Below are 11642 nucleotides of genomic sequence, written 5' to 3' on the forward strand. Positions count from 1 at the left end.
AGGTTGAAACCTTCATCCCCTAACACTAAAAAGAATTTAAGATGCGAAACATCAATCTTATGTAGAATGGTGATAAAGTCGTTGACATTGTATAAGATAGCAGTAGCCTGCTCATGTTGAGCCTAGGAAGTATGAGCAGATGAGGTTAAATTGTCAGTAAAAGTAGGTGAACCAAATTTCAATTTTCAAGCATGGCCAACCATTCCTGATTTCGTGTAGTATAATTTGTCCTAAGCCAACATGACACTAAGAATATAGGCATGTCTGAATCTGAATGCAAGACATCACAATGTGAACGGAGAGCCCATCTTTCTAATTCTAACAGTTTATATATTGAAAGAAAAGGCACCGGATGCAAAGCAGCCAACCAACCAAAACTTTGGGAGTTCATGACCACGGAGCTGGAGAAGCTGCTGATTCACCAGGCCCAGAATATGGTTTCTTCCCAGTTTCCAGCACCCTGCAATTGGAGTTAGTTTAGGAGATGATAATTGGATAAGTTCATAGATCAAAATCACTATCACAGAATATATGATATGCACCGCAACAAAGGGTTTTGAGCTCTATTTTCTACTTTAGTCACAGGAAAAAGACTGGTAGAAAAGGCACAGCCTATAACTTTAGTCATCAGGATAATCCCCACAGATACAAGTAATCTAACTTTCAGGATGTAGAAGTGGATCTGTCCCCGTCTCCTTTCTGAATCGAAGCAATAGATATCCTCTCTGGAAACAAGCGTCCCTGAACCTGTCCAAGTAAATACTGTTAAGGATGTCGAACTTACTTGAAACAATAAGCAATGATAGTAAATTGCACAGAAAGAGAGTTGTTCCACTTCCAATGGATGACTCCTTGGTTACACTTTCCAATGGGTACAAACTAGGAGGGTGCCTGTAAATGGCCATGACATAGTTGGTACATGAAACCTATGGTCCAATTAAAATCATGGAATGATGGAAGAGTTATATCATTCAAGCATTTCATGGAAGATATTTTAAAAATAAAGTACAGGGAAAAAGGCTATGACCTGTACTAAGTAATAGTAGCTCAAAATGTCCGAGAAAGGAATGCTCCGTACATTTTATTATCTCACCAAAACCACAAGTATGAAATTCATGTTTCTCTTCCACTAAAGGGAAAAACTCTTCGAGGAACTGGTACAAGTAATGTCCCTCCAAACTTAGAGGCCATATATGAATGAAGCATGACAGGGAAGGACAAGGAAGAGAAATTGCAAAGAAGATGAAGTTTGTGAACCTCTAAACATAGCCATGCACTTTACATTAAGAGTTACAATCTTTAACGTCTCTCTCCGAGACCTTCAGAAGTCAGACCCCATCTTCACTATCTGTTATTTAAATGTCAAATGTCAGCAAAATTATCACAAGGCTCTAAGTAGAAGTCAAGATGGTACTAAGTGGCTTCTCGAGAGAGAAGCAACAAGAAGGAAGTATAGACCAGAATTTATCCCACAAACGGGATAAGATAAGAGGGTATAACCTCATATCCAAGTATTCAAAATGTCTAAAGGCACAACAATTTGCACCATCAAAGATATACAAAGTACGATTGTCTTCCTCTAATTCTCATATTGATGTTCCCCCTTGAAAGGAATTCCGAGGAAATTTTTCATTTAAACGTAGCAGCACTGGCAGATATGGTCCAATGTGCTGACACTGATACAATACACAAATTGTGGTGATGGTCCCCTCTTGCCTGCACAATTTCAAGGCATCGGCTGAGCGGTTCAAAGGGGACCTTCCATGAAAAGTCAATATCAATAAGAAACAAATAATGAGAAAATCCTAAGTTACAATACTCATAAACAGTCATAACACATGTACAATTTTAATTAACGAAATGATACAGAAGATAATACATACAGCTCTACTGAAATGGACAAAAAGAAACTATATAATCTGATTATAAGAAATCTAATCTCCTAATTGAGTGTACATGCTTTTTTGCTTTCTAGATCCCTATCGAAGTATCATCTGTATTCTGAATTAGAAAACATGTGAAGTACACGGTTAAATCTTCTCTAATTATTCGTTTATGGTTAGAATTCTCTAAAGAAATAACAGAGGTAGGACAAGCATAAAAAAGAATCCAATGGTATACCCAATTCCAATATCAAGGGAATTGAATGAACCAAATAGAAAGTTGATGTACTTCAAAAGAAATTATCTAAGCAACAGCAAAGGGAAAGGGTCAAACCCAGCGGATCTAAACATCTCCTGCAAGTTGTAATTCAAAAAGGAACGGAATGAAAGTGCCTGATAATAAGAAAAAACGAATTATTAAATCACCTAATAATAACCTCGAGCATGACCAAAAGGGAGACTCTCTAAAAAGTATGCCCACATGACCAGCATCCTTTAAAATTTTACATTTCACCATCAGACGCAATTTTAATGGAATTATACTGTCACAAAGTGAGAGATCCTTCCATTACCCGTGTATTATAAATCGAAACAGCTCATGATCTGAATGGGGCTTAAATGTACAGAACAAATGCAAAACAAGCAGTGCCGGTTGCCTCGGCCCTCGTCCGTCCTAATTCGCCGCTTCCTTCTTCTTAATTACGTACGCAGAGAAGACCACCCTGAAGAATCAACAGGCATGATCGGTTACGCTTGGTTGACCCACGAATTGCACGACAACCTCCGTATCCATCGCAGCACCATGCCCCAATAACTTTCCGAACCCAGTTCAACGGGAGGTTTCAACATTGGTTAGATTATTTCGATGCACTGGATTTCAGTGCCCCGAAAGAAAGACGATCGAATCCGCCTGGTATTGAATCCGATTCAAGAACTGTAGGCATGCAATGACGAGAGATGGCGAGGAGGACGAGGCATACCTCAAAATGCGAAGAAGATGCGACCATTCTGCAGCTGGTTCCCGCGATCCGCAGCCCCCAGGTTTGCCAACCGCCGGAAAATCCATAGTTTACCCATCGCCGAGCATGCGTTGAACGCAGGAACAACGTAAACATCTAAAAGACAACTTCTACATTCAACCATTCATTCAAATATATATACCAAAAAGGGGAATGCAGAGCGAACGCCGAACGGGGCCTTCGGAAACCAAAAAGACGATGCTATGGATGTAACCGCGGGCCAATGATTTTCAGCTTTATATATTTATATTTAAATTAAAACTTTTATGTCTGCATTTTTGTAAATTTTATATTATCTTTTCTCTTCAACTTTAACCTATTTTATTATCATCTTAAACAAGTAAGTTATTTTTTTTTTCCCTTTGAGGCATCAAGTAAGTTGACTTAAAAGCATAGTTCCATTGCAAAATAAAAAAATAAATAAAATAAAAACTCAAAGCAAAGTTGAACCAATTTTTTTTTAATACAATATGTTTGGGTGGGAAATCGAACCTACATTCTCTTGATTTGATATATATATATCAATTAGGGTCAAACTATTTCACTTTGGCATAGTTGAATCAATTAAAGTATACATCTCGATCGTAAATTATATATTCAAGGTATCTTGAACCTATACACAGGAAAACATGCTAATTTTTTTATTATTCTAGTACAACATATAAGGATGGAAATTCAAGTTCTTAACTTAATGGTTAGAAACATGTGTCTTAACATGCTAATTAATTTACACCGGATTGGTTTAAATTATCTCATAATTAAATGTTCAACGCCTTATAAAATAGTTAGTTAAGTAAAACCTTTCAAATTAAATTAGAATCTTCCCTTTTATATTTATAATATTCTCAACTAAATTAATTAGTTAAAATATATATAGTTGTAATCCACCATTAGTAAATTTTTGTTGACTTTATTATCATTGGAAAAAGATTCGATCACAAAAGCAGCTGCAAAATCTTCGACCACGCACACTAGAAAACTCTCAGCAAGAAAAAGAAGAAAAAAAACGAGATTGAGATTCTCAACAGGTGTGGAGAAAACCACAAGAAAGCTCCATCAAAAGAATGGCTGCTTCCTCCTCATCTCTTGCAAAAACTCTTCCAAAAGCCGGAGAGCCACTACTTTTTCTCAATCGCAGAGTGAAACTATGATGATCAAAAGAAACCGAAGAGTTTTGATGATCACTTCCCATAATCTTATTCTTCACAATGCCCGCGCTGTCGCCATGGCAGCTCGTCCGACATTTCTTCTCCTTGTGCAGCTGCTTCCCCGATGCTGCCTCCGACTCCCCGCCACCGCCACTCGCTACTTCTGCCATCGCTCGCCTTGCTTTCCTCTGCCTGATCCCACACGCATTGCATAGCGACTGCATAATTAACCCACAAAGCAAAACAATCATTCTTATTGACTAAATAGACACCACCCGAAAGTCATAATTCAACTGTCTAGACCTTACGAGTACTATAAATCACAATTCAAATAAAAATCCTATTTATTATTCTCCCTATTTTCTTTCCTCCCCTCAAAGTTAACCAGTGACATAAAGATTGTTATCTTAAAGGTTTATAGATCATACTCACCCACTAAACAAGTTATTTACGATACACTCCTGATCAAAACAGATGTTGGAGATATTGAACAGGATTTTAATATGTTTGAACCCTTATATTGTTATTTAAACTTTTGAGATGAGTGTGGTTTATTCACCTCTAAGAATAATAGACACAGTCTTGAAAGTTGTAATTGAACTCTCTAGATCTTACCATTACTGAAAAAAGACAAACTTTTGCAGGGCAAATTCTGAATTTTTATCCCAAAAGAAAACAAAGAAATGGGTCAACTTGTTGTAAACATAGACAAAAATGGGTGTTTTTTTTATTTTATTTGATGCAAGAAAACAGTAGCAGAGAAGAAAGTTGTCAGAGAAGAGGAGATGACCTTAGGGCCTTGAGGACCACTTCGCCACAGAGGAGTTGTGGTGGTGTTACAATCACTGCAAACCCTAACTCCATTATGCCCATTTGAGCAATTGGATGACCTCCCCAAAATTCCCCATTTTCCACCATTGTTTTTATTCTCTGTGTCATTGATGTTATAATTTCTTGTAGTACTGCTGCTGTACCCTGGCTTGTGATCTGAATTTACAATTGCACCACTTTTTTTGTCTGGGTTTGTCATCATCTTCTGCATCACTCTCATCTTTGAAGACATCCAGTACTTTGCAGTTTTCCCAATTTGATCCTCTACTTCTTCCTCCACTCTTGATAACAACCCGCCATTCGATTTCTCCACCTGTTCATACACACCAAAAGATCATATCATAAAAAGATTAAATTTATCGTAACGTCTCTTGGATTCAACCGTTGATTTAACATGGTGTCGTCGAGTGGAGAATAAATTGGTCAATTGACAGGTGAAAACATAAGAGAAGAGAAGCAAAAAGTGTTAAAAGGGTAGGATAAATAATTTATGATCAAATTCAAAAAGATGATGAGATGATTGACGTGGGAATTGCCTGATCATGATGATGATGAAGATGGTGAAGATTCTTCTCTGTTTGATTGAAGCAAGTGGCAAAATTAGGAAGCTGTGAAGAAGAAGAAGCAGCAGCAGAAGCAGCTTGAGAGGAGGAGAAAATATAGAGTTTAAGGTTGGGATCTTCTTTTTCTTCATGTTTCTCCATAAAGGAGGTGGATAATGGATAGAGAGGATTCATAGGAGAGATATTGGAGAATGGTTGATTGAATATTTGTGTCCAGAAAAGTGGGCAATATGGCGATAGGGTGTGAAGGAAAGGAAACAAAAAGGGGTTGATGGGAATTGGGGAGGGCTTATAAAGAAACAAAGGGCAGTAAAAAGAATTGTACTGAAGAGTTCTGAGTCCTCTGATAGAACCCATATTCACGTGACTAACTTCTTTAGAGCCCTTAATTCACAAAAGACAACCCCTAAAAGTTGGTATACAATGCTACAATTCCACCCCCAAATATGCCTTTCCCATAACCCTATCTGCACTACTAATGTTCATTCCCTTCCCTCTCCTATTGTTTCGTTACTCAAACAAAATATCACTTCTTAATTACCACCAACGAGTGGTGGTGTAGTGGGCTTGTAGTCGAATGGGAATACCTCTGATCTCCCTGGTTCTAGCGCCGTGGGCACGTAACTAGAGTTTCCTCCCTCTCCCATTCGACGGATATAAAGAACCTCTGGTGTAAGCCACACAACATCGATTTCGAGTTATGATAAAAAAAAAAAAGACTTCTTTTTCATCCATTATCCATCAAAATTTCATCTTGACCGACCCATCTTCTATTCTTGTCACAAAATGTGCTACATATGATTATCTTGATGATCTGGTTGGAATTACGGCCCTTTAATTACCTATCAATTTAAACTTTTGAGTTGATTTAACGTGCGGTATCACATTCGGAGGCTCTATGGATTTAAACCCTTATTGTGTCGTTTCCACCCAATCAACACGTAGTTTTATATTCAAATCTCTATTGGCGGGATGTTGTTCTAATTTTCAAACCCACATTTGGGGAGTGTTGAGAATATAAACAATGCCTGCTTTGGAACTGTATTAGAAATGGAAAAATCTTAAAATTGATGAGATGGGTAGAATTGAAATATGGAGATGGAGCTAGCAAAATGCATGTATCTTGCCCTAGCCCTTTTAAGTGTTGCCAAAAGACATAAATTGAGCTAGGACAGGGCAATGGACACAGGGCTGACACAGGCTCCATTGTTACAGTCCCCACAACATCCCCTTCTCTCATAAGTTGGGTCTTTTCTTCACCATTTTACTCTCACAAAGAAGAAGACAAAAACTTTTTTTTTTATTTTTTAACTGAGCTGGGTGAAGGTGAGATCACATGAGAGAGTAAGCCAAAAAAGGGCAATGATTACTTTACTTTAGCAGAGAGGAGATACTATTGGTGTAATTATATGATGTGGCATAGACATGGGAATTTGCAAAAAATGGAAAGATAATAATTTAGTTTGATTTACTTTTTTTTTAAGGTTTGAGATTGAGGAGATGAATTAGTTCGTGGGGTATATATATTTATATCTTATCATTCTTAAGAGGCAGGTTAAGAATCTCATATTATTAAAAAGAAAAATGATTTTTAACATAGTTTATAATAAGAATTTCGACGATAACCCACTATTGTAATTGACGTTGTGAGACTCGTCTCCAAATCGGGAGAGGAAACCTGACTACGCACCCCGACTGGACTCTTGGTCCAGGAAGGGGCTATCTCCATTGAGCCACAAGTCCACTGCACCACCACCCATCGGTGGAATATGTCGTATATTTATATTATCATATGGTTTATTTTGGGAAAAAGTTTAATTATATGAAGGAGAAGGATGCTACGTAAGGCAAAGGAGAATCACAGGTGGGTTTATAGAGAATTTTAGTGTTAGGGTTGTCATGAAAGAGAAGGGGATGAAACAACAAAATTTTGTGTAAGATTTGGATTTGGTTTTTGGAGCTAACTGCTGCTGCCGGCTGCAGCTACAACTACAAGACAATCTTTGCCTTGGTGTACACTTTTTTAAATCTCTCTCTCTCTTCTTTGCCACTCTTTTTGGTGGCCAATTTGAACCACCATTATTGTCAAACCTCTCATTTATTTATTATTTGGTTAAAGAATATTTCCATGGTTCTATATATACTTTCAACCTTTTTTATAAAAAAAAAAGGGTAACAATTTAATCTTAGTTTATAACTATTTAAGCTTTATACTTTTAAATTAGTATAATTTTAGTTTGTGATAAGTTAATCCTTGTAGTTTAAAGTTTTGTAAACGATTCCTATTATAAAATTTTTTTGTTCATATATTTAATGAGGTTGTTCTCGTATATATGTAGATTTGATAAATTGATGATTGGATCAAATGTGTGTTTATGAATTTACGAAAACTGAATCATCGACACTAAATTTTTATAAGATTTTAGAATTATATAGACTAAATTGTTATATACTAGAAGTTTAAAGACTAAATTATTACCAATTTGAAAATATAAATACTTTCGCTTAAAAACTAAGTCGTTATTGCAACAAAAATTAGTGATCAGACGTGTTTTTTAACCTTGGTAATGGCGAGGGGTCTGGACCGAGACCAAAAGATGTTCGTTTAAAGAGAGTACTTCCTTCCAGATTAAACATTGGAAAATTCATGTTGCCTCCACTTGAAAACTTTTGACAACTTTTTGTTTTTTCTATTAGAAAAAAAAAAAGAAAAAAGAAACGAAGAAGGAAAATAAAAACTATTCTCTTCTCTGTGTTTCTCTTTCCCCATCTATCAAAATATTAGCAGTGGACTGGAAATATGTTGCGGCCTAGCTAGCAGGAAATATTCTTCTTTTTCTTTTTTAATTGTTTGGAAATTTATTTATGCTTCTAATTAATTTGAAAATATATATGAACTGTTTTAACAAGTTTTATTTGCAAATTATAAAGTAAAGGGTCCAATTCATAATGGTTATTTATGTTTTTTGCTTTTGGTTTTTCTATTTTTTTTTGTTTTTGGTTTTTAATTTTTTGTTTTTAAAAAGCAAAAATCATACATGTTTCATAATTATTTTTTGTTTTATATTTTCTTTCATATTTAGAAAACATAAAACCAAATATGTTCGATAACCATATTAGTTTTCGATATTTTAAAGACTCAGTAATTAGTTGAAGAAATATGCTAGAAAGAAAAAAAAAATGTTGATCAATAGATATGACAATAAGGTGGGACGAGAGTTACATGTCTTCCACATCCTCGTCGTCGTGAAAATTTTTAATTCTCGTTTTAACATCATTCTCCAAGGTCGATGTCAAGGGATCCCCATTTGGAAATGAACATCTTTCAATAAAAATTAGTATTTAATAGTATAATAAATTAATTTTAATATTTTATTCCTAATTTAGTCACATAATTAATAAAATATATATTAATTATTTAAAAATAAAAATTGGGTTAGGGGTTGGGACATGGAGCGAAATGTACTCCATGTTCTTAAAAAAGTAATCCGATCCTACATAAATTTTTGTCATTTATAATGTACAGCATGAAAATAAAGTTTAGATAGATAAAATAAAACTTTTTAAAGATAAATTTACGAGAGAAAAATAAAAATAAAATTTTAGTGATAGAAAAGTTAAAAAAATTCGAGAAAGAAATAACAGAACAAAATATAAGGAAAGAAAAATCATAGTGAGAAAATAAATTTGAATAGAAAAAAAGTTTCTTGATATATTTGTTAGAGAAAAAAATAAAGACAGAAAAGAAAAAAATTTTGAAACAAAAAGAAATATTAGATAGAAAAAAAGTGGGAGATATATGCTAGAGAAAAAGAAATTAAAATTGAATAGATAATTTAATAAAATTATTAAATGGCAACTTTCAACACTAATTTTATTGCATTCAAAAGGAAGAAAACACTAATTTTAATTATTAAAAAAAACAAAATTATTTTCGAAGAAGCATGATGGACTAACACCACAATGTTAGAGGTAGTCCCTATTAAGATATGGGCCTGGGCCATAAATGGGCCCAAACAATAGCAGCCCAATGAACAGAAATATCGAGGGAAATTAGCACAGAGCTGGACATTTTGCCCAATGACGGCGATGATCGCTGTCCTCTCATCAAAGCTCTCACAAACCCAAACTGCAAGACAATTGAACATTTGGGAACAATAGAACTAAAATTACGATCCGATGAATTAATTAAGATATATATCATTAATTAAAAGTTTGGTTCTTCGAATCGTTATCTCACATATTAAAAAATAGTATTTCGATGATTCGCAGTATATTGTTGAAAAATAATGGAAGTTAAGTTGTGAGAGTGCACCTCAACACCCAAGATATCTCCTCTTATTACAAGGGAGTGTTATAGTCGACTCAAACCTGGTCGTTTTAATTGTCCAACCCATATGATTTGATCTAGAAAACTCAACCCATATCGCTTCCTTAATCTTAATTTATAGAAATCTGATGGGGTCATTTCATCCCTAGTAACTAGTACTAAAATCTTAATTCTCACTATTTACGTCATTCGATCCGGAGACAATTTTATTATTATTTATTTGAATTTAAATAACTTTTCAAGATGCTTCTTGTCCTTCTATCTCTGAAAGCTTATGTAATAAATGCTTCCATAAATTAGTTCTTTTATTTTATTTTTATATTTATGCAGGTGAAACAATATAGTAAATATTAAATTTTAGAAAAACATACCTTACATAAATTAATTTTATCCCATAGTTTGCAACCCCTAATTATACCATGTTATTGATATAGTTCAGCGTGTGATGTGGAAATTTAAAAAGTGTATATATATTTGATGTCGGTACTTCACAAGGCAGTGTACTTTAAAATTCGATATTCATAACATTAACAGACATTTAACATTATTAATATATTTATACAGTGAAAATAAAGTTGCATATATATTATTATTTTATGTTCAAAAGTCAACTAGTAGAGATGTTCGATATTTGAATTATTTGCCATTTCTGTGCCAACAGTTTTACAGGAACCAATCAGAAAAAATTTGTCAGTTTCCATTTAACATAATTGCTGCTTATTATTATTATTATTATTATTATTATTATTATTATTATCATCTTTTAATTTTGCAATATGAAATTCAAAAACTTAATTTACGAAATATCCAACTTTAGAAAGCTTGAATGTGTGGTCTGTATTTGATTGGTAGGTTTATAATTACGGGCAACTCAAGGAAAAGTTTAAAACATATATTTATATAACTGATGGATCAAAGATCCTAAATTAAGTTACTTTAATCTCGTCTCATATTATACAAAAAATTAACTGATATACACATAGCTTTAATTTATTAATACATTTGTTACCTCATCATACGTCAAAGGTTAATTATAAAATTGTTAATCAGAACATGGCTCAACAATTTAAGACACATGTATCTAATTATGAGATTGAGAGTTCGAATTCTCACCTCACACATGTTGTACTAAAAAAAATACTAATTTTAAAATCTTGTATCATTGATTATATAAAAGATAAATGTTTTCTGTAATATTCATCGACTCAATACTCGCTTTAACCAATACGTCAATAAATACTTACGTCATCTATTGAATACATACATTGTGAAGTCACGTTTTCCACCCATCAAATAGTTGGATAAGATGGGAATTTATATATATATATATATATATATATATATATATATAAAGAAATAACAAAAGTGGTCTTCGTTGTTGTTTTGAAGTTTATTTACTATAATATACCTTTTAAAAAACTTATAGATTAAAATGGAATACACTTGCAAGTTCACAGACAAAAATACAGAGCAATCCCAACTGTTAATAGCTATCCGATGAGATTAATAGAATATATCTATTAATTAAGACGTAATTACGACATACCCCTGCAAATAATAGTAATAAATCTACTTTTATTTTTAAGGTTTAAATATTATTTTGTTCCATTTCATTTTAATATTTGTATTTTCGAAATATCTATTTTGGTTAATGTGTTTCTAAAAAACTAACAATATTGTTTTTTTGGTACAACGACAATATTGTTATGTTCATTTTCATTTTTTATCTCATTTATTCTGTCATAATTTTAGCAAGGCACTTAATTCATTAAACCATAAATTTAAATCAAAGGGTTTTCATTATGTGTTAATTAAAATAGATATTTTAAAAATATGTTAATCAAAATGCACCTTTTGAAAGTATATAG

General features: G+C 33.5%; 1 protein-coding gene and 1 non-coding gene across 2 annotated transcripts; both read right to left on the reverse strand.

The window, feature by feature from the left end:
* Positions 1-42: 42 nt before the first annotated feature.
* Positions 43-2949, reverse strand: LOC111006869 (uncharacterized). Its single transcript, XR_015788823.1, has 4 exons — positions 2782-2949; positions 2456-2556; positions 543-939; positions 43-460 (listed from the first exon to the last, which is right to left on the reverse strand). It is a non-coding gene; the product is annotated as an uncharacterized LOC111006869 (transcript).
* An 843-nt stretch (positions 2950-3792) lies between these two features.
* On the reverse strand, positions 3793-5716 carry LOC111021952 (GATA transcription factor 21). The gene is made up of 3 exons (XM_022299123.2): positions 5418-5716; positions 4841-5194; positions 3793-4268 (listed from the first exon to the last, which is right to left on the reverse strand). Exons 1-3 carry the CDS (start codon positions 5616-5618, stop codon positions 3924-3926), a joined length of 900 nt encoding a protein of 299 aa, XP_022154815.1. The 5' UTR covers positions 5619-5716; the 3' UTR covers positions 3793-3923.
* Positions 5717-11642: the final 5926 nt, after the last annotated feature.

The sequence above is a fragment of the Momordica charantia genome (assembly GCF_013281855.1).
Source record: "Momordica charantia cultivar OHB3-1 chromosome 11 unlocalized genomic scaffold, Mcharantia_2.0 BLBB01000011.1, whole genome shotgun sequence".
Lineage (NCBI taxonomy): Eukaryota > Viridiplantae > Streptophyta > Magnoliopsida > Cucurbitales > Cucurbitaceae > Momordica > Momordica charantia.

What these genes read in the sequence shown, in the direction of transcription:
- LOC111021952 (XM_022299123.2), bottom strand. Translation starts at nt 5,618, where the DNA reads ATGAATCCTCTCTATCCATTATCCACCTCCTTTATGGAGAAACATGAA. An exon ending in TTCATCATCATCATGATCAG is followed by an intron (nt 5,195 to 5,417) that starts GCAATTCCCACG and finishes GTGTATGAACAG; the next exon opens with GTGGAGAAATCGAATGGCGG. An exon ending in GTGGTCCTCAAGGCCCTAAG is followed by an intron (nt 4,269 to 4,840) that starts GTCATCTCCTCT and finishes TTAATTATGCAG; the next exon opens with TCGCTATGCAATGCGTGTGG.